Raw genomic sequence first — 26,120 nt, forward strand, 5'->3', positions numbered from 1 at the left:
GTGTGTTGTGTTCGCAAACCAATCAGCACATCGTTTGGCACGCCTACCTATCAATCAGTATATCATTCTCGACTTTGCTCCAGACCAATAGCACTTACCTTCTGCTTACTGAGCGAGCAGCGCTAGGGTGCTGTGTCAGGACACTAATTTTCCGCTGAAGTTATCCGAAGTTTCTTGTCGTTCTCGTGTTCACTTTCTTTACCTTCGTCAAAAAATCTTTTGGATTTTAATAACAAATTACATTTGTTATTAAAATCCAGGAAGGGATAAACAAAGTGTATTACAAAATCATAGTATCAGCATAACACGATCTCAGGTATAGTTGTTATTTAGCATTATCAAAGGCACATGATGCAAGAAAGCAAACTTATATAGCATTAGCCAAAAAAAAAAAAAAAAAAAAAAAAAAAGTTCTCGTTTCACCCATCCACTGGATCCAAGTGTTTGTCTAGTTCTGTCTTGAATTAATTTAAGCTATCAACTTCTAAAACAGATGGAAGTTTGTTCCAGCAATCAACCACCCGCTAGCTAAAGGCAAACTTCCGCACATCTATCCTACAACTGACTTTCTTCAATTTGAATTTATGCCCTCATAGGCAATTATTCTGAGCAAGTGGAAGAATCTCATCAGCACTGAGCATGCTCAAACCATTCAAGGCTTTATACACCTGAATCAGATCACCTCACAGGTGCCTAGTCTCCAGACACTGTAATTCGCAAAACTTAAGCCTTTCTTCGTAAAAGCAACCCTTTGTTCCATTCACTAATCTTGTTGCCCTTCTCTGTACTCGTTCCAACAGTTCTATATCCTTAAAATGAAGCCTCCAGACCTGTGTACGGTACTCAAGGTGTGGCCTGACCATTGCCTTATACAAGGGGATAATCACCTCCTTGTCCCTACTAGAAAAACTCCTGTATATCATTGACAAGACACCATGAGCTACTCTTCCACACCTCTGCACTGCTCAGAAAACTTCACATCTGCCTGCACAATTATCCCCCAGGTACTTTTCACTCTTTATCACCGCCAGTGTAGTACCACACAGTTGATATGTTACTGTGGTGTGTTACTGCTTCCCATATACAGTATTTTACATTTGTCAATATTAAACTTCAGTTGCCACATCTCAGCCCATCTGCTCAGCTATTCTAGATCCTGTTGCAGCAGCATACTGTCATTAACAACCCTGCCGACCTTTGTATTGTCTGCAAACTTGGACATTAAGGCTGATATACCATCATCACTATCAATAATGAATACAGAAAACAACAATGGACCCAACAGCGAACCCTGATGGACTCCACTAATAACATTAGTCCACGAACAGCAGTGTCCATTGATTACCACTCTGTCTTCTCCCACTCAACCATCCCTTTATCCATAGCAGAAATGTGCCTCCAATGCCACACTGCTCCAATTTGTGCAACAGTCTTCCATGTGCTAGGAGTATAATTAATAAATTCAATGAGCTTAAAGTGCTAGTCAAGACATCAAAGGCAGATATTGTTCGGATATCAGGTTGGTCCTTGAGGTTGTCACAGACATTCTCTCAGATATGCCAGACAAGCTGTACTTGCTACCTGGGAGTCTAAAACGCTGATGGAACTGATATTAGGGTGACATTCAAGTCAAGTGGACCCAATTTTGGCAAAGTCTGGACGGTCTGTGACAGCCAAATCCTCAGCTTGCACCTTCACGATGGTGGGACTGTTAGTAATCCTGAGTATAACCTCCATGCACAAGTATATGGTAGGTGACCATCCAGGTGTGACCAATGTAAGCAGGGGTCAAGGTGTGGCACCCACACCACATGGAGGAATGCCACCCCCTCTGTTACCAGGTAGTACTAGGTGGTAGATGACTCATCAACCGGTGCAATACCACCACTTTGCTTATTGGAGGCTTGAAATGGTAGAACCCATGTTTACTCTCTAGAGCTAAGATCCGGTCAACCCTTCCCTATCTCTTCCATCATGCAGTATGATTGATGACTTTTGAGGTTATGACGAACATCGGGCGAGATCCAATATTCCTTACATTTCGAGGGTACAGCTTTAATTCAAAGACCGAACCTATTGGTAACTCTCTAGAAGGCTTCCGGATCAGGTAGTGTATAATCTTGCTACCTCTACTCTGCCAGATAGTGACTGGAGGGAGTCCGAGTAGTGTGTATGCAAGGAGCATTGTCGAGACCATGTTATGTCAAGCATCTGGGAATATTCTTACCACGTGTACGCCATATCCAAATATTTCATTACTTCATACAGCATGTCCCACCCACTTTTTCTTACTATTGAATACACCATGAATTGTCAAACTAATAGAGTAAGCTTATCTGTGAAAAGATCTAAACCTCCCAAGCACTTCCTAATTCATTTCACAAATATACGTGGTCTCAATTCTAAACTTAACGATGTCCATTTCCACTTGCAGTCTGCCAACCCCCATGTACTTTTTCTGACAGAATCTCAGTTATCGGTTGATTCAACTACTGCTCATCTCAGATGCCCAAATTATTCACTGTGTGATTCCTTTTGCCTCAAAGGTGGTTTAAACTTACTCTCTTTGATCTTCTCTGGCTTAAAATCTCTCTACCGCATTGTGTAAAATTCATCTATTGTCTCTACAGTTCTCCCAACTCCACTAATCACTTGAAGCTCTTTGACTTCCTCTCTTTGCAACTTGACTTTCTCCAGTCCAACTTTCCTAACAGTGAGGTAATTTTCCTTGGTAATTTTAATGTTCACAACTCCAGCTGGCTTCCATTTTCTAGTCACACCGACCCAGCTGGTGAAGATGCTGAGGCTTTTGCAATTACTAATGACCTCGCACAGATTGTTCATTTACTTACAAGAATACCGGATAATCCTAATCATACAGCCAACACGTTTGATCTTTTTTCACAAACAACCCTTCTAAGTAACGGACGAAGTGAGAGGTACTTTAGGCACTTCAGATCACAACTTGGTAATTGTCTCTTCTCCAATGAAGCCCTTATCTCATGGCTATTCCCAACCTCGTGTTCTTTGGCATTACAAGAATGCAAAATGGGATGACCTGCGAGACTTCTTTTCTTCTTTTCCTTGGTCGGATTACTGTTTCAAAACTTCTGATGTCAACGTTTGCTCAGATCGTGTCGGTGAAATTATTCTTGCAGGAATGGAATCTTTTATCCCACACTCCACTTTAAAATCTCGTCCTTTATCTAAACCTTGGTTTTCCAATAAATGTGCTAAGGCTGTTCAAGAGAAGAATGTTGCATATCGTAATTGGCTTGTTTCTAATTCTTCAGTGTCATTTTCTGCCTACACCAAAGCTCGCAACAATTGTAAAGCAGTTATTAATCAATCAAAACTAGAGTTTGAACAGGCTAAGAGTAGAAAACTTGCTACTTGCCCTAATGGTAGCCGAGCATTCTGGTCTCTTGCCAAAGCTATTGGCCGCAACTTTTGCCCATCTCTGCTCCCACCTCTGTCCTAACCAGATGGTTCTGTTGTCACTTCAGCCAAGGATAAAGCTGACCTGCTAGCATCCCATTTTTCTTCCAACTCATGTATTAATGATCTTGGTAAAACACCTCCCACCATTCCCAACACGCTCCATTCAATGCCTCCTGTTGTCTTTCGTCAAAAGGATATCAGAAGGATTTTGATGAATTTTGATGCTAAGAAAGCTCAATGTCCTGATGGTATTTCTCCACTTGTTCTCAAAACCTGTGCTGCTGAACATACTCCTATTCTTTGCCGCCTTTTTTCACTTTCTTATTCCAAAGGTGTTTTTCCTTCTGCTTGGAAATTTGCTCATATCCAGCCAGTTCCTAAAAAGGATGACAAATCCCTCCCATCCAATTACTTCTACTCTTTCTAAAGTAATGGAGAAATCAATTAACCACCAACTCTTAAACTACCTATAAACCTTCCGTCTGATCAACGATCGCCAGTATGGGTTCCGTCAGTGTCGATCCACTGGTGATATTCTGGCTTATGTTACCCATTTATGAACGAATTCAATGGAACGGTTCGGTGAAATACAAGTAGTTGCTCTTGACATCTCATAGGCTTTCGATAGTGTTTGGCATAAAGGTCTTCTAAACAAGCTTCCATCTTATGGTTTGCCAACTGCTTTTAGTAATTGGTTATCCAGTTTTCTCTCTGATCGCTCACTGAGGGTGATGGTAGATGGCTCTCGGTCTTGTAACATCTCCACTAATGCCGGTGTCCCCCAAGGTTCAGTTCTTTCCCCCACTATTTTGCTCTTGTATATTAATGACCTTCTTCCATTGACTGGAAATGCTATCCATAGTTTTGCCGATGATAGCACATTGCATTCCACTTTCCATTTTGAGAAACCTTGTCCTGCTCAATCAGCTTCAACTTCTCGAAAATCTGCTACCAATTCCTTAAATGCCGATCTTCAGGTAATTCTCCAGTGGGGCAAAGACAACTTAGTTGATTTCAACCCATCGAAAACTCAGTCTTGTCTTATATCTCGCAAAAAGGATTCTTCTGCTCCTATGCTTATCTTCGTGACACTCCGATTTCTAGGCAAAATGATTTATCTCTTTTGGGGATTACCCTGACTTCTAATCTCTCTTGGCACAAGCACATTACAAATATTGCTTCCTCTGCATCTAAAAAACTTGGTTTTCTCTTTCGCTCTCGACGTTACTTTTCTTCCAAACAGCTGCTCACTCTGTATAAATCGCAAATCCGCCCTGCCATGGAATATTTTCCCCACATCTGGGGTGGTGCCCCCAAAACCTCTCTCAGGCTTCTTGATTCCATTCAGAAGAGGGCAGTTAGGTTAATTAATGGTCCATCTCTAACAGTCTCTCCACTCGCTGTCTCATAGACATACTGTTTCTGCTGCATGCCTCTTCTACAGATACTTCCATGGGCACTGTTCTTCTGAATTGGATTCTATAATTCCTGCTCTCTCTTTCAAAACAGTCCAAACACGTGCCGCCACCAGCCAACATCCATTTACTGTCCAACTTCAAACTCACAGAACCAACTTTTCATCTTCCTCGTTTATTCATTTAACTGCCATTTTCTGGAACAACCTTCCTTCATACATATTTCCTGAAAATTACAGTCTAAAGAAGTTCAAGTCCAATGTCAACAAATATCTTCTTTTGCCTTCTCAACCTCCAACCCAAGCACGGTACTAAGTACTACAGGTTCTAATACCTCTCGTGTTTTGGGTTTACATAAAAAAAAACAAAAAAAAAAAACAGACAAGTTGTGCAGAACTGGAATTTGGGGAGTACAATGTGTACAGAAAGATTGGACAGGACAGAAAGGGAGGAGAGGTTATGCTGTTAGTTAAGAAACACAAAATCTAAGAAAGTGCATCCAATTGATGTGGGTGGACAATGCAATGTTGAGTCTGTTTGGTGTGACATAAGAACTGGGAAAAGAAAAATGAGTAGGACTGTGTTATAGGCCTAATGAATCAAATGAGTATAATGAGCAATTGTGCAGAGAAATAGAGTGGGCCAGTAAATTAGAGTGTCTTATAATGGGGGATTTCATTTTCCCGGATATTGACTGGAATTTGTCGGTTGGTCACTCACACACTAGCAAGGCTTTTGTGGATTTATTCGATGAGTTTTCTTCAGCAGCATGTTCAGGAGGCAACTAGAGGGAGTAATACTCTTGAACTGATTATCAGTAGTGATTCTTCATGCATCAAGAAGCTGCAGATAAAGGAACTGCTAGGTGGCAGTGACCACAGTGTGCTGAAGTGGGATTTACTCAAAGAGGTAACTACCATCAAGAGTAAAGGGAAGGGTTTTTTCTCTCGTAAAGGTGACTACGGTGGTCTGAGACAGTATTTAAATTCTATATGGTGGAACCAACTGATGATGTTACCAACAGCAAATTCAAAATGGGAAGCATTCAAAGAATTAATCTTGGAAGTTACTAGGCTTTTCATACCAACAAACAAATAATGTTCAAGGTGTAGGCCTAAATGAATGTCAGATGAACTAATTACACATGTGACAGAGAAGAAAAATGCATGGCATACATATAAATTAACATGTGACACAGAAGCCTATGATAGATACAAGTTGATCTGTAACCAAGTTACAAAGGAGGTTAGGCATGCGAAGGCAGATTACTTAAATCTTTGACAAAGGATGCAAAGAAAAACAGCAAAGAGTTCTTACTTATGTAAACTCTAGAAGGAAGGGGATGAATCAAATTTGTCCACTTGATATCGATGGTTCAACTGTTAATGATCCTGCTCAGGTAGCTAACAAAGTAAATGAATATTTTGCATCGGCATTCACACGTGAGGAGTTATTCAGGGAGGGAAATGCCAGAGGTGTATTAAACTCTGGCAGTAAGCTAGATAATCTTGTAAACTGAGAGTAAAGTGGAGGAGAAATTGTTGAAGATAAACATAAAAAAGGCAACCGGGGTGGATGGGATCTATCCAGTTATATTAAAGGAGGCAGCAAAGGAAGTAAGCAAACCCTTAGCCATAATTATGACAGCTTCCTTGGTCTCAGCGAAGGTACCCATAGACTGGAGATGTGCAAATGTGATGCTAATCCACAAAGGAGGATCAAAGGGGTAGACAGGTAATTACAGACCTGTTAGTTTAACTTCTGTTCCAGGGAAATTAATGTAGGCACTGGTTAAAGAAGCATTGTAGGATCATCTAGACAAGACTTCAGTTATCGCTCAGACACACCAAGGGTTTGTTAAGGGCAGGTCTTGTCTGACCAATTTAATTGGATACTATGATATAATCACAAAGGAACTGGATGCAAAGAATAACTCTGATATCATATATCTGGATCTTAGAAAAGCCTTTGATACTGTTGCACATGGAAGACTGCTGAACAAATTGGAGCAGTGTGGCACTGGAGGCAAATTGCTTCTATGGATAAAGGGATGGTTGAGTGGGAGAAGACAGAGAATGGTAATCAATCGACACTGCTCTTTGTGGACTAATGTTATCAGTGGAGTTCCTCAGGGTTCAGTGTTGGGTCCATTGTTTTCTGTATTTATAAATGATATTGATGATGGTATATCAGGCGTAATGTTCAAGTTTGCAGACGATACGAAGGTTGGCAGGGTTGTTAATGACACTAATGACAGTACACTGCTGCAAGAAGATCTAGAAAAGTTGAGCAGATGAGCTGAGAGGTGGCAAATGAAGTTTAACATTGATAAATGTAAAGTACTACATATGGAAAGCAGTAATCCCAGAGTAACGTGTCAACTCTGTGATACCACACTGACATTGGGAGAGAATGAAAAGGACCTGGGGGTAATTGTGCAGCAGATATGAAGTTTTCTGAGCAGTGCATTTGGTGTGCTAGAGAAGCTCATGGTGTCTTCTCAATGATATATAGGAATTTTTCTAGTAGGGATAAGGAGGTGATTATCCCCTTGTATAAGGCAATGGTCAGGCCACACCTTGAGTACTGTATACAGGTCTGGAGGCCTCATTTAAAGAAGAATGTAGAAATGTTGGAATAAGTACAGAGAAGGGCAACAAGATTAGTGAATGGAACAAAGGGTTGCTCTTACAAAGAAAGGCTTAAGTTTTGCAGGTTACAGTGTTTGTAGACTAGGCACCTGTGAGGTGATCTGATTTAGGTGTATAAAGCTTCGAATGGTTTGAGCATGTTCAATGCAGATGAGATTCTTCCTCTTGCTCAGAATAATCGCCTGAGAGGGCACAAATTCAAATTGAGAAAAGACGGTTGTAGGATAGATGTGCGGAGGTTTGCCTTTAGCCAGTGGTGGTTGATCGGTGGAACAAACTTCCATCTGTCGTTGTAGAAGTTAATGGCTTAAATAGATTCAAGGCAGAACTTGACAAACATTTGGAGCGAGTGGATGGGTGAAATAAGGTTTTTTTTTTTTTTGGCTGATGCTATATAAGCTTGCTTTCTTGCATTGTGTGCCTTTGCTAATGCGCAACAGTATCAAAAGCCTTTCCAAAATCAAATGTATGATATCAAAATTATTCTTTGCATCCAGTTGCTTTGTGACTACATCATAGTATCCAATCAAATTGGTTAGACACGACTTCCCCTTAAGAAACCCATGGTGTGTCCGAGCTATAACTGAAGTCTTGTCTAGATGATGCTGCAGAGCATCTTTAACCAGTGCCTCCATTAATTTCCCTGGAACAGAAGTTAAACTAACAGGTCTGTAAGTCGTCCTTTTGTCCCCCTTTGTGAATTGGGGTTACATCTGCACATATCCAGTCCATCGGTACCTCCCCTGAGTCCAAAGAATCTCTCATAATTATGGCTCCTTTAATATAACTGGATAGATTCCATTCACCCCAGGTGCCTTTCTTATGTTTATCTTCAACAATTTCTCCTCCACTTTATTCTCAGTTATCACAAAATTATCTAGCTTACTGCCAGATTTTAATACACCTCTGGCATTCCCCTCCCCGAATAACTCCTTATGTGTGAATGTAGATGCAAAATATTCATTTAGCTTGTTAGCTACCTGAGCAGGATCATCAACAGTTGAACCGTCGATATCAAGTGAACCAATCTGATTCATCCCCTTCCTTCTAAAGTTTACATAAGTAAAGAACTCTTTCTGTTTTTCTTTGCATCCTTTGCCAAAGATTCCTCGTAAACACGCCTTTGCCTACCTAATCTCATTTGTGACTTGGTTGCAGAACAGCTTATATCTATCATAGGCTTCTGTGTCACCTTTTAATTTATGTGTACCATGCATTTTTCTTCTCTGCCACATGTCTAATTAGTTCATATGACATCCACTTAGGCCTAAATCTTGAACAATATTTCTTAGTTGATGCGAAAAGCCTAGTAGCTTCCAAGATTAATTCTTGGAATGCTTCCTATTTTTAATTTGCTTTTGGTAATATCATTAGTTGGTCCCACCATACAGAATTTAAATTCTCTCTCAGACCTCCATTGTCGCCTTTAAGAAAGCAAAAACCCTTCCCTTTATCCCTGATGGTAGTTACCTCTGAGTAAATCCCACTTCAGCACACTGTGATCACTGCCACCTAGTGGTTCCTTTATCTGCAAATTCTTAATGCAAGAATAATCACTGCTGGTAATCAGATCAAGAGTATTATTCCATCTAGTTGCCTCCCGAACATGCTACTGTAGAAAACAATCATTCAATAAATCCACAAAAGCCTTGCTAGTGTGTGAGTGACCAACCCACAAATTCCAGTCAATATCTGGGAAGTTAAAACCCTTCATTATAAGACACTGTGATTTACTGGCCCACTATTTTTCTGTACAGTTGTTTATTATACTCATCAGAATCATTAGGCCTATAACACACTCCTACTCTCAATTTTGCTTTCCCAGTGCTTATGTCACACCAAACTGACTCGACACTGCACTGTCCAGCCATGTCGACTGGCTGTACTTCCTTGGATTTTATGTGTTTAACCAATAACATAATCCCTCCTCCCTTCCTACCCTGTCTATCCTTCCTGTACACATTGTACTCCCTAAATTCCAGTTCTGCATTCCTTATATCTGTGTGATACCATGCCTCTGATATCCCAACAATATCTGCCTTTGATGTCCCGAGCAATACCTCAAATTCATCAAATTTATTTACCAAACTCCTAGCATTGGGGTACACACAAGTATACATGCACCACAATGACTCCCAGAAGTCTCTGAAATACCCTGTATCTTGTTTTCCAGGCTACTGCTCATTCCAATAGAAGCAGTGCAAGAATCACTTTCACCTCTGCCAGTGGCCACTGTTAATCTATTAGTCCATGTATCCTCCCAAGCTAGCAGTTTTCCGACCCACCTTGCACTGCCTCGATAGCATCAGCCAATATTCTTGCACCCTTTCTATTTAAGTGTATCCCATCCCTGTAGAAGCAGTCTCACCTGTTATCAACCACAGACCAGGCTGAGAAAAATTCTACTCCTTGAGCCTTGCACAATCTCTCCAGGGCCAAATTGATAGACAAGGTTCTTATTATATACTCCTTCCTATTGTGTCTGGGCAGAATTGCAGACATTTTCAAATTCAACCCTAACTCATGGCTTTTTTTCAACTTTGACCTGTACTTGCTAAGTAATTCTGCCAATCTCCTACTCTTAATATTATTAGTGCCAGCGTGTACAACAATATCACCATTTGTGCCCTTAAAAGATATCTGCTCTACATCGTCATCAACCTTTGCCCCTGAGAGACATACCCTTTTTTTAAAATTAATTTATTTAATTAATTACATCAGAGAATGTGAAATGGGTACAGCACTTCACATGCTGTGATTAAAAAATACAGTAAATATAAGGTTATGAACTATGCACTGTAAAGTCAGAATAATTAGTTTTATACATATTATTAGTTAATCAATTGGTAATAAAAAAAGTTTAGTTATTTCTATTGTATTAAAAATAAAAGAAAAAAAGAACATGCCTGAAATGTAACACGCTGCATACACTACCTAAATTGTTACTTCAATAATATAGTTTCCAAAAATTTACCATTTCAATCTTTTCTTCATCTTCAGTGATGCATCAAGCATTCATCAAGGTATTTATTCAACAATTCTAAAATATACTTCTCTTCAGTTTTAGTATTAGTAGTGACAAATGATGCAAGACAGTAGTCAGCAAAAAAAAAAAAAATAATAATAACTTTCACACTTAACATTTTACTACATTAGTTATGGCCTCTGTCCATCAAAAGTTAGCATCAGGAATGACATAGTTAATTTGACATTTTAACTAAATGCTAAAATATTTTTTCATCTTCCTAGTACTTGTTTTTCATATATCTTTCCCAAAACATTCCTAAGATTTTTGTTCAGCCTCTTTCACTTTCCTTTATAGTGCAATAAGAAATTTTTAGTCTGATTTGTCAAAAAAGTTCTTATATTTTTTTCTTTTCTCTATCTGCCTCGTTAACTTTTCATGGATCAAACAAAGTAATCCGAATTTCCTTTGACAAGCTATCTCTCCAAATACCTATTTTCCAGCTTCCACTAAAATGCTCTTAAACATTTGTCATTCTTCATTTAAAATTATGTTAGTGTCAGGAACACAACAACTTTTGAGTGGTGTAAAGTGTTTTTTAAAGGATGGTAGTTGACAAATCTGAGTTTTTCAATTTTTGTCTGTTTTAACTCTTTTATGTCTCTTATTTTTGGCACTAATTACCATTTTTATTTGCTAAATAGAAGATGGCCACTTTAAATCCTCAATATACTCTCGTATCTTCAACTAGTTGTTTAAGATCTTTCTATAATAGTATGATCTGTTATGATTTTATTTTTTTCCTTATGCTCATTCCACATGCACTCATGGTTGATGTTATGTTGAAATACTGTTTATAATTAAGGGTGAATTACTTGCATAAAATTCTAGTAACCTTTTAGCATTGTTCAGTTTCACCTGCTCCTCCAAATTTTCATAAAATATCTCTGTAGAATGAAATTGCCATTTCCTACCTTGCTATTTAAGTCTCCAATAATATTCTTTCTTTGACTCCGATGTTATTTCTAAGATATAAAGAACTATTCTATTTACTTTTTTTTTTTTTTTTTTTTTTTTTTTTTTATTTGGAGCCTTCGACTGGCCCATATGCAGAGATAAATTCATTATCCCCAACTTTCCATCTTAAATTTTGCCTGCTTAACTCTACTGGATGATGTCTTCCACCCAATTAAACTTTCTTCCAAAGTACTGGATAAATTAAAATTCATGTATCCCAAATTGTAAGTGTTAATGACAATTGATAACTTGATGGAATTTGATTCTAACTAATACAGTAGCAGCACTAGTCGTCTCATGAGCAGTGCTTTTACCATATCTTTCAGTCACCAACCAATAGTGGTCTGCAGAAAAAGAAGGCAAAACATCATTTTCCCAGGCACAGTACACATTCATAATTGAACATTCATGAGTGGCACATGCTAACGACCTTCAGATATTGGCAGAAGTCAGTAGTTGAAAAGGAATTCCTTTCAACTACTAACAAAAGTGCTAAAAAAGATTATGCCACAAAAATCTGTTTTTCAATTTATTCTAACATAAGTACAAATACAAAATATATGCTACCATATTTTCATATTAATAAGGTAACTGGATGGGTGTAAAAATTTTTGTAATATATCTGTGTAAGCATCATAAAATAATTTCTTACCTTTGTTCATTGTCTAATAATTCCCTGAGAGCAGCATGTATAGCTAAAACTGTTTCTAATACAACACTGGCAGAACCAGGTAACATTTGCAATGTATTTTTCTCTACTACATCTTGAAAGTAGCGAAGTGCAGAGGAAAGCTGCTTTACTGAATGCAAAATAGCATCAACTTCCTAAAAAAAAAAAAAAAAAAGGAAAGTTAACATAATGACTTGGCAATTAAAATAACAATTCTAAAATATCAAATTTCAATAGCCCAATTTTTTTCTATAATGATCTTGTGTGTCTGGGCAGAACGGCCGGACACTAAAAGGATGTACACAATGAAAATCACATACGTCAATCAATTCAGCGCTGGAAACATTACACGACTCGTGGGCTAAAATTCTTTTCCACATAGTTTGTGCTTGTTAACAAGAGAGACTGCTTCTACAGGAATGGGATACACTTAAACAGAAAGGGTGCAAGAATATTTGCTAATGCTATTGAGGCAGCGTTAGGTGGATCGGAATACTGCAAGCTTGGAGGGAACACAGACCTAACAGATTAAAAATAATCACATGCAAAGATGAAAGCAATTCTTGCACTTCTTTTATTGGAACATGCAGCAGCCTGGAAAGAAAGGTACAGAGGATTTTCAAGGCCTGCTGTGGGCAACCTTGGAACAAGGAAATACATGGGTTATGTTGGAGCAACTAGAAGTAAGAACAGATTGCATGCATACCAATGCTAAGAGTATAGTAAATAAATCTGATGAATTTGAAGTACTCGTTAAGTCATCATATGCCGACATTGTGGGCATATCAGAGATATAGTGTCCCTCAGATATAAGGGATGCATAATTTGAATGTGAAGAGAACAATGTATACAGAAGGCAGTTTTTTTATTAATTTACTGTGAGATACAGCTCAAACCAAACTATGGCAACACCACAGTGTATGATGGGAAGCTACCATACAGATAAAAGCAAATCAGTGTAGTGGTCTGTGTGCACTATAGTGTAGAGTCATAGTATGTTGTCAGCATTGAGTGACTGGCCATTTAGCCTAGACCAGTGGTTTTCAACCCTTTTTTGATAACAGTACCTCTAAGTAATTTATTTTGTTTTGCGGCACTCCTACTCAATTTTCTGCCTGTTAGATCCGATTCTCTCTCTGTATATATGTTACATGATAGTTATTACAATAATATAATTATAAAAATTACATTTTATAATTATATTATAATTATAAAATGTAAATTGCAGTATATAATAATTTTATTCTTTATACAGAGGTACTAAGTAAACATCAATTAAAGATCACCACAAAATTAAAAAGATACTGTACACCTTTTTATAACGAAATAAACATATAAATTTTAAAAAAAAATAAGACTTAAACCCAAATTACATGGGTGACACCCCTAGAATGTCGTTGCGGCACCCTAAGGTGCCGCGGCACGCAGGTTGAAAACCACTGGCCTAGACAATGAACAGCAAGCTGTGACCAGGGACTACTATCTATCATACAGCTAGCAGTATACAACTGCAAGATTTATTTCACTATCCCCTTTCACAAATGTCATAAAGTTCTTCCACTTGTGTCAACAAAGATACAGGACAGTGTATAGTGTTTATTGTCAGAAGGGGAGGTTAGGACAGGTCTTTCCAAGGTCAGTGGGGGGGGGGAGTTATGATCTTAGTTAAGAAGCACAAAATCTAAGACAGTGGATCCAGTTGACATGGGTGGCCAGTGCAATGCTAAGTCAGTTTGGTGTGACATAAGCACTAGGAAAGCAAAAATAAGAGTACGAGTGTGTTATAGGTGTGATGAGTACAACGAACATCTGTACAGAGAAATACAGGGTGTTTCAAAAATGGTCAATAATTTAAAGGTGAAAAGTACAAACTAAAATAAGCAAAAAAGTCCCAGTGAACATCGGGCCACAAATGAACAGTTTTCAAGATAATGCACAATTTCTGTTAAGATCTGCCACTGACTATGGGAAGCACTAGTTTAGCAAAAAAAAGCTGTGAATCCTTTGCTAAGGGTGGTTTTATTATTATTAAATTAAACATAAGGTTTTATTAAACATAAGATAATACATTTTTAATTTTTGGTTTCAACACCACAGGATTTTACAGATGTTACAAAAGGTGTTCAAAATGCTGTCCTTGCATCCGTACACAGCTTTGTAGTCTTCTCTGCATTGAGTTGCGAATCCTCTCAGGCATTCCTGGGTAATTTCTGATTTGCTGAAAGGCACCTTCAACCCCACGCTGAAATTCCTCAACTGTGTTAAGTCAGAAGTGAACACAAAGCTTTTTACATGACCCCAGATACTAAAATCCATAGGATTTAAGTCTGGTGATCCGGGAGGCCACATTACAGGCCCACCTCTACCTATCCACCATTGACTATACCGTCTAGTTAGATATTGAGTCATAACTCTAGCAAAATGTGCGGGTGCACCATCATGCATAAACCACGTTCTGGCGTTGCTGAAGTGGAAATTATCATCAAGGAGGTCTGGAAGAACATTCTGCAGGAACTGACGGTAAAACTCTCATGTTAGCCTGTTTGGCAGAAAGTGTGGTCCAATTAGACGGTCTCCTAGTAGTCCTGCCCAGACATTCAACGAGAAACGTTGCTGATGTCATGGACCAAACATGACAGTTATGAAAATTAAAAATACCATCATGAGAACCCAGCTTCGTCAGTAAACAAAATGTTGTTTAAAAATTGGGGGTTCAGGACATTGTTGCATCCACTGGCAGAAGTTCACTCTGGGAGGGTAGTCTGTATTGTTGAGACCTTGTACACACTGGATATGGTAGGGGTACAGTAACTGGTGATGTAAAATTCGCCACACACTGCTATGTCTAAGTACACGCTCTAGCAGAGTAACCCTCCTTGTCGAAATTCCTGGATTTTGTTCTATTCTTTCTAACACCCTTTCCTCAACATCAGGTGTTATGCTTCTGGGCCTACCTGCTCGTACTCCATGTGCGAAGTGCCCATGTTCTCTAAGGCATTGTGATGTACCCTGATGAATGTGTGCCTGTTGGGCTGCCTTTGGCAGGGAAATCTCTTTGATACACACGTGCAGTCTCGAGTGTACTGCACTGCAGTTGGCTTTACCATACATGAAGTGCATGTCCGCATACTCTTTGTTGCTGTAACCTCTTTCTATGTTGACTATCCTTTGACAAGTACTAGTATGCCTGCTATGTCTCAGAGCATTGAGAGAGGGGAAAGGGAGAGAATGAGAATAACCTAACCTAAACAAGTCAGTGGTGGATCCCAACTCTGTACAGTTCATATCTCGAAAACGATTCACTTAAGGGCCCATGTTTACTTGGCTTTTTTTTTTGCATATTGTAGTCTGTACAGTTCAACTTTAAATTATTGACCATCACTTTTTAAACACCCCGTAGAGTGGACAAGTATCAGAATATCTTATAATGGGGGATTTTAACTTTCCAGATATCGAGTGAGAAACTTGTGGGTTGGTCACTCATACATTGGCAAGACTTTTTTGGATTTATTGGATGACTGTTTCCTACAGCAGAATGCAAGAGAGGCACAACAGAGTAATACTCTTGATTTGATTATCAGTAATGATTATTCATGCATTAAGAATGTGCAGATAAAATAACCAATAGGTGGAAATGATCACAGTGTATCGATGTGGGATTTACTTAAATACAATTATGATCAAGGGTAAAGAGAAGGGTTTTGCTCTTGTAAATAAGACTACAATGGTCTTAGACAGATTTTAAATTCTATACAGTGACACAATCATAGAAGCTACTAGGCTTTTCATACTATTTAAGAAATACAGTGCTAAAAAAATCAGATGATCTAAGGAGATGTGGTGGAGAAAAGAATGGATGGGATGCATATAAATTATCAGGTGATAGACAAGCCTGTGGTAGATATAAACGAATCCAAAATGAAGTCACAAAGGCCAAGGCAGACTATGAGAAACCTTTCGCAAAGGATGCAAAGAAAAACAGAAAAGACTTTTTTACTTGTGTAAATGCTAAAAGGAAGGGGATAATCACATTGGTCCACTTACGTTGATGATGATGCTCAGGTTGCTGACAAACTGAATAGGTATTTTGCATCACTTTCACACGAGGAGTTCTTTACAGAGGGGAATGCCCGAAATTCATAAATATCTAACAGGGATCTGATCGATTTTGTGAAAACAAAGAGAAATGGGAGGGAACCTGTTGAAGCTAAACATGAAAAAGGTGATTGGGGCAGATGGGATCTATCTAATTATATTAAAGGAGGCAGCAAAGGAGGTGAGCAAACACTTAGCCACAATTATAATATCTTTGGATTGAGGGTACATTCCCTATGGACTGCAGATACACAAACATATCCCCATTTCACAAAGGAATTTCAAAAGATGACAGGTGTTATTACAGACCTGTTAGCTTAACTTCTGTTCCAGGGAAAATAATGTAGTCGCTGGTTAAAGAAGTGATGCAGGACCATCTGGACAGGAGTTAAGTTATGCTTCAGTCACAGTATGGATTTATTAAGGGGAGATCTTATCTGACTAATTTTAGTGGATACCATGATGTTGTGACAAAGGAACTGGATGCAAAAAATAATTTTAATATCATATACATGAATTTCAGGAAAGCTTTTGATACTGTTGCATATAAAATACAGCTGTAAAAATTGGAGCAGTGCGGCATTATGGGCAAGTTACTGCTAGGGATAAAGGGATGTTTGAGTGGGAGAAGCAAGAGAGTGTTTATCAATGGGCACTGCTCTTTGTGACCTAATTAGTATTAGTAATGGCCGCATGGTGCAAGAAAGCCTATGGCTTATGCTGCACCAGCCAAAAAAAAAATCCGAACAAAACAATGATAAAAACAAAAAAAAAAAAATAAATAAAATAAATAACTAAATAATAATAATTAATAAATAAAAGAAAATAAAATAAAAAGGAAATTAAACCTATCATCCTATGCGCTTCCCTTACCCGAAAGTACTATCCAGATGACCTTTGAATTTCCCCAAACTGTCGGCTTCTACCACCCATGAAGGCAACTTATTCCAGTAATTTATAACTCGCTGGCTAAAATGAAACTTCCTTCCTAATGTCTTTAATGGAGTCCCACAAGGTTCAGTGCTCAGCCCATCATTGTTTTCTGTATTTATTAATGATATTGATGAAGGTATGTCCAAGTTTGCAGATGATAATACAAAGATTGGCATGGTGGTGGATGACAGTAATGAAGGTATGCAGCTGCAACAAGATCTGGAAAAATTATGCAGATGGGCTGAGAAATGGCAACTGAAGTTTAAAATTTGGCAAATGGAAAATATTGCATATGGGTAGCAGTAATCCAAGAGTAATGTATCATTTGTGTGGTACTACACTCAGGGTAGTGTAAAATGAAAATGACCTAGGGGTAATTGTCAGTCAGATATGAAGTTCATTGAGCAGTGCAGTAGGCTGCCAGGGCAGCTTATGGGATTTGCCAATGATATACAGGAATTTTTCTAGCAGAGATAATAAGGTGATAATCCCATTGTAGAAGGCAATCATCAGTCCACATCTTGAGTACTGCATACAGGTCTGGAGGCCTCATTTTAGGAAAGATGTAGAGCTGCTGGTATGGGTAGAGAGAAGGGCAATGAAATTGGTGAGGGGAAACAAAGGGATGGTCTTACCAAAAAAGGCTTAATTTCTGCAAATTGCAGTGTCTGGAGACTAGGCACCTGTGGAGTTATCTGATTGAGGTGTATAAGACTTCGAATGGTTTGAGCAAGCTCAATGCTGGAACAAGTTTTCATCCACTGGTGTGGAAGTGGATGGTTTGAATAAATTCAAAGAAGAACTAGAGCTTGCCTTCTTGCATCATTTGCTACTACTAATACTAACAAACTACTTTCATAAAAATTCCAAACTCTGGCAACTTCTTCAACGTAATATATTCTGGGAAGTTGATTTTTAACTCAAAATACCTTCTATGGCAATTTTTTGCCATCATTTCTCTCTCTACTGCATACAGTCAAGATGACCCTAAAAGTTGCAATATCCTTCATATGATTTCATGTAAACTTATGTGATTTTAAATAGTTAAGGAATAAATATTTTGAGATATTTTCCTTCAAATTCATATTTCTTTAGACTTCTAATTGGAAATGACATATTTGATATCCTTACAAGCATTACAGTTAAAAGAACTTAACTGTTTTTCTTTCCAAATAATGAATGAAAAATATCATTCTAAAAAACTAGAATTAAGGCTTACTTTTTTTTTTTTTTTAGGCTTTATTTACCTTTCAGTAATACTAATTTCTGGCTACATATCCACAAATAGTGTTATAATAGTAAGCATTAATAGTGGCATATGATGCAGGAAAGCAAGCTTATACAGCATTAGCCAAAAAAAAAAAAAAAAAAAAAAACACCTTCCCATTTCACCTATCCATTCGCTAAGAAAAGTGCATAAAAGTTTGTCCGATTCTTCCTTTAATTTATTTAAGCTATCAATTTCTACAATGACAGAGAAAGATGTCATGTCTATCTTTAAATGAAGTCAAAGATTAAGGTTCAGGAAAGCTGCTAACTTGTTGGGGGTAGGAGAATGGGGAATCCATTTTAAATTTAGTAAGAGACCTCAATATGTCATATGCATGGAAAAAGACATATCAACCAATAAAAGTTATTTAAGCAGTTAAACACATATAGAAGGCTAATAAAAAGAAAAAAATTTATCCAGGTTATAGAGTAATTCAATGAGTGTCATTAACAAAATGAATGAATTTGAGTCAAGTCTTCTAAACACTGATATTGTAGGGTTAATGCATACATTTTGGGTGTGAGGAATTTCATTACAGTGATTATAATGTATTAGGGTGGGGGGGGGAGGAAATTATGGCTCTTATCCAAAGTGGATTGAAAGCAAAGAGTCAGGTTATTACCAGAGCTTGTTCAAACCCAGATGGATGCAGGATCAATATGGTTTGAGTTATCTGGTGATAATATAAAGTTGATAATCTGAATATTCATAAACTCACTCCTTATCAACTGGTATTTATAGCCAAGCAATACATCTGAATGACTGCCATGTATATCGACATGTCAGAGAAAGTACAAGTTAAGGGCCCCAAATGTCCTTGACTTGGACCTCACCAAGGAGAGTACAAGAAAACCACTACCAAATAGCAACAGGGGAGCAGAAATTTCAGGTGGTCGCCATATATAAATGCTCTGGGAAATGTTTAAACAAATTATTTATGAACCCACAAGCATATTTCTTCCAGTGTAATGTATCATAAAGGATGCAAAAATGGATGACATGAGTCCACAGATCATTTACAACTAAACAAGAAAGCATGGGATAGGTAGATTATTACATGACATTGACATATATAAGAATTATAAGCATATATGCAGGGCATCTCAAAAAAATATATACACACTTGGAAATTTATTTTTACAGTTTCAATTCAGATACATCCAAGATTTATAATTCATATTAAAGAGGACAGATGTGAAATTATTTTGAGCTATGAGTTCAAGCTGGTAGACATTCATTTTCTTTGTCTGCACTTCAAAATGCAATGAACGCTATCTTCTGAAATGCCTATCTCACAAGCCGCTTGGAGAACGTTGGTATGTTTCCATTACCGTTTCTTCTCTTTTTGGGCTTGTGGACATCCGCAGTCTTCTGGAATGATGCTTGTGATCACTGGATTATGACTACCCCCTATGAAAACTGAATGTGACCCGTTGACCGCGTGAGGTACAAGAGTGCGGAGTTAGTTGACCTACGTAGCATAGACAAAGTGTCAGTGGTTCGGTAGGTAGTAAAATTCCGAGCGTAATGGGTAAAAGGAAGAATTCATAGGACTTTGACAGATTGTGGATGCTCGACGACCTGGTGCCTCAATTTCTCAAATGGCTGAACTGGTGGGGTGTTCCAGAACCACCGTAGTTAAAGGGTATCGGGACTGGCATCAAAATGGTCAAACAACGACCCGACAGCAAAACTGCAAAAGTCAGCGAAAGGTTGATGTTAGAGGTGAGCGCCGGGTCCAACGACTTATATAGGCAAACAGGCGCAGCACTGTTGGCCCATGTTGTATTGACTACCCAATACAATATGGGCCAACCCGGAACAATATCTGCCATGGCCATGTATTGCACGCTCGCACATATGTATTACACCAGCAGACAACCCCTATGGCATCCTCACCTAACCAAGGTTCATCAGCATAAAAGACTCGCCTGGTGCAAAGGGATGCAAGTTGGATGTTAGAAGACTGGAAGGTGGTGTGCTGTTCGGATGAGTCACGTTATTTACTCCACACCGTGGATGGTCATGTACGGATTTGGCGTCAATAACATGAGGCTCTTGATCCATCATGCATGATATCAAAAGTGCAGGCCAGTGGGGGGGATTGTATGGTGTGGGGGCATGTTTAACTGGCAGGAACTTGGACCCCTGGTGCATATGAAACAGTGTATCACTGGTCTCTGCTATTGTCAACTGCTTGCTGACTGTGTACAACCCGCTATTACACTTTTTCCCGAATGGCAATGGTGTCTTCCAAGATGACAATGCGCCAAGCCATCCGGCACTTTTTGTGCAGGAATGGTTTGAGGAACACAGTTCTGACTTCCAGCATATCGATTGGCCTCCGAACTTCCTACAGTATCAATCCCATAGAGCACTTGTGGGACACTATGGAAAGGCATATCAGGATACACCAATCACTTTCATACCTGCATTGCTGACCGCATTACATACCAACATCTTGTTGAATCAATGCCACGTTGAATAGCTGCTGTACTAAGGGAAAAAGGAGGACCTACGAAGTATTAGGTAGGTGGTCATAATTCAGTGATCACTCAGTGTATATAAGAGGGCTGTTCTGAAAATACAAGGACTGGCAACACTGCTTTGTTGCTATGGAAATGAATGACGAGTCTGCGGTCTAGGAATGCTCCCCCACCTTTTCTTAGTTTGTGCAACCATATCAAGAGTATTCATTTTTGTGTTTGTTATAACAGTTTATGTGAAGTGTGTTTTATGATGGGAGATGAGAAAGATATTTCGTTAATTATTAGACAAAGAATCGCAATTGAATTTTGTGTAAAGCTAGGCAAAAGTGGTTTTTGAATAAAATTAATCACCTGTGATAGGTCCTGGATTAAACATTTTGATCCTGAGTCCAAACAGCAGTCAAGCATATGGAAACACCATGATTCACCACCTCCGAAAAAACTGAGTTTTTAGTTCATCAAAAAAATTGATGTTGATTTTGTTTTTTGACACTGGTGGAATAATACTGCAGCACTGGGTTCATGAGAAACAAACTGTAAATGGAGAATATTATGCTAACACATTGTGAGTTCACCTCAAAGGAGCAATTTGCAAAAAAAGACTGGAACGGATTAAGGAAAAAAATTTAACACAAATGAAGAAGCAGCTGATTATTACACCTGATATAATACTGTCTCAAGCAATAACAATAAGCATTCAAGACATTCCACTTTGACCAAAAATTGTTCCTTCCTTCTATCTTACAGATCGAATACTTTAACAAGGGGGGTTCCTACATGTTCTCTTGAGATTATAAATAATGCCTTGACCCAGTGGCAACATAAAACCAGTGGTATTGGGAGAAATAAACAACAACCACATATTCGTTAACTTCAGTGCCTTGGAAGATTGTGCTGTGCAATAATCTAGAATCATCAAAATGCTTTTTTTTTTGAAGCAGAAGAAGAAATTCTTTTCTTCACTCTCAATAACAAAGAGACTGAAAATAATTTTGACCAAAAGTCAAGCACTCTAATTGCCCTCATAATTGCACAGAAGTTGGTTAACTTCTTTAAAACATCTTGGGTTGGAAAATTTTCCCAACTAGAAGTGGATGCAGTTTTATACTGCCATCTGCACTGCAGGATAACAGAACAGTGATTCTTTGTTTACGTAATTTTCAGCCATTACAAAACTGTCCTCTAAAAGCAAGTGTTTTGTTTGGCAGCAAATTATAAAATATACTTATCTTGTCAAGGTTAAAAATATCCTTTGGTTTAAATTTTTCAAGAATGGACACACAGGACACAACCAGTCTGTTGCCTTTTCTTTGTCAACTGATCAAGACTCACCACAAACATTTTGTGAAACTAGTCATTCATCTTAAAAAACTTTGAAGCTAGCCACTGTTGCATTTGAAGTCACTAATTCCAGGTTGTTAAACTGGATAATCAGCCTTTTCTCACAAAACTGGACTTGGTACTGGCAAATTAGATGCACGCATTTGTTAGTGCCAATTGAAACAAAACCAATGTGCTTTAGTGCACATTTGTTAGTGCCTTGGAACAAAACCAATCAAAGTTTTGTTCCAAGCTCCTCGTGTACTGCACTACAAATTTATTTCCTGTTTAATATCATTGTTCAAGTGTCACACATTTCAAGTTTTTTTTTCAGTTTCATAAACAAAAGTAGGTAAGAGGAGGGATGTTGTATTCTTTTGCAATGTATGTTTAACTTCATTCCATCTTATCAACCTGTTGATCACTTTACCATTTAATTTCTAGAATTAATTCTCTCTGTTTCCACTTTGACACCATAACTGCTACATGAGGATTAATATAAACAGACTTGAAATTAATTTGCTAAAGACATAACTCCAAAAAAGATAATCAGCACCTAGATCCTTCTAAAAATGGCACAAAAAATAAATTATGCCAAAAGACCCTTTGAACACAGTGCATCAATTGCAACTGACCTACAAGTGATGATTTTCTACGTGAATTTATGTTGTAGGTGTTTTGTTTACGTTAAAGTAAATTAACGTCACTGCTGTCTTTTGGGAAATGCAGAACCAGGAGGCCACATGCATGCTAGTAATAGGGCAATAACAGAGCAACTTACCCAGCTTTGTATTAATCAAAAATGACATTTATTTCTCAAAGGGTAAATAATAGAATTTTTAATACATATTGACAGAAATATATGTAAATATATATAATACATATTAACCGAATATTAAACAAATGTGTATATTGAAAAGCTTATCCTTTAACAGGGCAACAATATGTATTTCCAACAAAACAAGAACTTTGTATAAACTGAGTTTGTATTAATGAGATTCTATTTTGTGTGTGCATGTGAGTGTGCATGCACACAGTGGAAGCCGCAATTCCAACTTTGCACCAGAACCATGCAAGGATATCAGGGCAAGATACCCTTGCATGGATCTCAGTTAAGGTTATAGTCAATGTTTGCAAATACAAATAAAGAGATGAAGAGTAGCCACAAAAGTATAGCCATGTGAGCTATACTATGTTTGAGCTTGTTGTAGTAAAAAGTAGCTGTAGTTAAAAAAAAAAAAAAAAAAACCCTACACAGTATTCACTCATCCATACCCTCCAAGAATTTGTCTACTTCTTCCTTGAATTTATTCAACCCATCCATAGATGGAAGCCTGTTCCAACGATCAACCACGCGCTGACTAAAAGGCATACTTCCGCACATCTATTCTGCAACCATCCTTCCTCAACTGAATTTATGCCCCCTCAAGTGTGTAGTCTCAGCAAGTGGAAGAATGCCATTAACATTTAGTTTACTCAAACCATTCAAGGCTTTAAATGCTTCTATCAGATCTCCCTGCAGATTCCTAGTCTCAAGATGCTGCAATTTGCAGAACTGAAGTCTTTCTAGGAAAGAGCACCATTTTGTTCTCTTCAGCCAATCCAGCAGATCTACATCCTTCCAAAGTGAGGCCTCCAGACCGCTACTCAAGATATGGCCCAACCATGCCCTTCTACAAAGGGATAATCTCCGTGAGCAAAGTTTCTGTCCTGGCAAAACTCCATGAGCTGTCCTAGCAGCATGTCTGCACTGCTCAGAGAATTTCATGTCTGACTGCACAATTACCCCCAAGGTCTTTATTGTTCTCCACTACACTAAATGTTGTAACCACACAATTGATAGGTCAATCTGGGGTTACTGCTACCCATATGCAGTATTTTGCATTTGTCAAGGTTAAACTTCAGTTGCCACTTCTTAGCCCATCTGCCCAAATTATCTAGATCCTGTTGCAGTAGCACACTGCCATTACTGTCATTAACAACCCTTCCAACCTTTGTATCATCTGCAAACTTAAGACATTAAGCCTGATGTACCTTCATCAATATTGCTGATAAGTATTGAAAACAACATTGGGCCCAGCACTGAAACCTGGGAACTCCACTGATAACATTAGTCCACAAAGAACCCCCCGGGGACTCACATCTGGTGAGTATGGGCTTGGCACACCCAGGGTCCTGAGCTGGATATCATCATTCTTCTCTTTCTTGGCGATTCCCTTCTACTTTTGGCTCTCTTTTTTTTTTTTCCTGGTGCAGCATAAGCCTCAGGCTTCCTTGCATTATACGAATAATAATAATAATAATAATAAATAAAGAGCAGTGCCTATTTATAATCATTCTATCTTCTTCCACTTAAACATCCCTTTATCCATAGCAGTAACTTGCCCTTAATGACACATAGTTCCAGTCTGCACAGCAGTCTTTTATATGCAACAGTATCAAACAACTTCTGAAATCCAAGTATATATCAAAATTATATTTTCATCCAGTTCCTTGGTCACTGCATCATAGTAACCTATCAGATTAGCTAGACAAGACTACCCCTTAAAAAATTCATGCTGTGATTGCTAATTGCATGCCTGTCCAGGTGGTCCTGCATTACTTCTTTAACCAGTAATGCCATTATTTTCCCTGGAACAGAGTTTAAGTCACCAGGTCTGAAATTACTTATGTCGCTTTTTGATTCCACTTTATTAATTGGGGATACATTTGCACATCTCCAGTCCTTAGGGACCTCCTCTCATAATTATGGCTAAGGGTTTGCTTACCTCCTTTGCTGTCTCCCTTAATATAACTAGATAGAGTCCATCCACCGCAGGTGCCTTTTCTTATGTCCATCTTCAACAATTTCTCCTCCACTTTCCTTTCACTTATCACAAAGTCATTTAGCTCCTCGTAAGAGTTTGATAACCCTCTGGCATCATGTAGATGCAAAATACTTATTCAATTTTTCCACAATCTGAGCAGGGTCATCAACAGTTAACCCATAGATATCAAGTGGCCCAATGTAATTGAATCCCTTCTTTCTGCTGTTAATATAAGCACAGAAGTCTTTGCTGTTTTCCTTTGCATTTCTTTGCCAGAAACTTCTCGTAATATGCCTTAGCTTGCCTAAACTTCTTTGTGACTTGATTACAGAATAATTTGTATCTACTAAAGGCTCTATATCACCTGATAATTTATGCATCTTGTGCCCTTTTCTTCTCTGCCACATGTATCAATAATTCATCTGATATCCATTTAGGTCTGAGCCTTGAAAAGTATTTCTTCATTGGTATGAAAAGACTAGTAGTTTTTTTGATTATTTCCCTGAATACTTCCAATTTAGAATTTGCTGTTGGTAACAACATCAGTTAGTCCAACTGCACACAATTTAAAAAAAAAAAACTGTCTGAGACCCTCTGTAGTAACCCTTATGAAAGCAAAAGTCTTTCTTTTTACCCTTGACAGTAATTATATGTTTAATTAAATTCCCCATATAATTACACTCTGATTGCCGCCACTAAGTGGGTCTTTTACCTGCGGATTCTTAATACATGAAGAATCACTGCTGATAACAAGATCAAGAATATCGATTCTTCTTGTTGCCTCTCTAACATGCTACTATAGAGAAAAGTCAAACAAGAAATCCACAAAAGTCTTGCTAGTCTGTGAGTGACCAACCTACAAATTCCAGTCAACATCTCGAAAGTTAAAATCCAACATTGAGACAGTCTTATTTACTATCCCATTTTTTTTTTTTTTTTTTTTTTCCTATATACTCATCACAATTTTTGATATACTCATCACAAATACACCTATAACACAGTAGTCCTACTCTCATTTTTGTTTTCCCAGTGCTTATATCACACCAA

The 26,120-nt window shown here is 38.1% G+C and overlaps 1 protein-coding gene across 3 annotated transcripts in view; it reads right to left on the reverse strand.

Annotated features, from left to right (window-relative positions):
• Nucleotides 1-26,120, reverse strand: part of C3G (C3G guanyl-nucleotide exchange factor) — a 410,407-nt gene that overhangs the window by 272,256 nt on the left and 112,031 nt on the right. For all 3 annotated transcript variants that reach the window (XM_090368667.1, XM_090368668.1, XM_090368669.1), the window contains exon 3: nt 12,142-12,314. In XM_090368667.1, coding sequence (XP_090224793.1) covers nt 12,142-12,314 — 173 coding nt within the window. The remainder of the gene's footprint in view (nt 1-12,141; nt 12,315-26,120) is intronic.

The sequence above is a fragment of the Mastigoproctus giganteus genome, chromosome 2 (assembly GCF_048544385.1).
Source record: "Mastigoproctus giganteus isolate SK-2022 chromosome 2, ASM4854438v1, whole genome shotgun sequence".
Lineage (NCBI taxonomy): Eukaryota > Metazoa > Arthropoda > Arachnida > Uropygi > Thelyphonidae > Mastigoproctus > Mastigoproctus giganteus.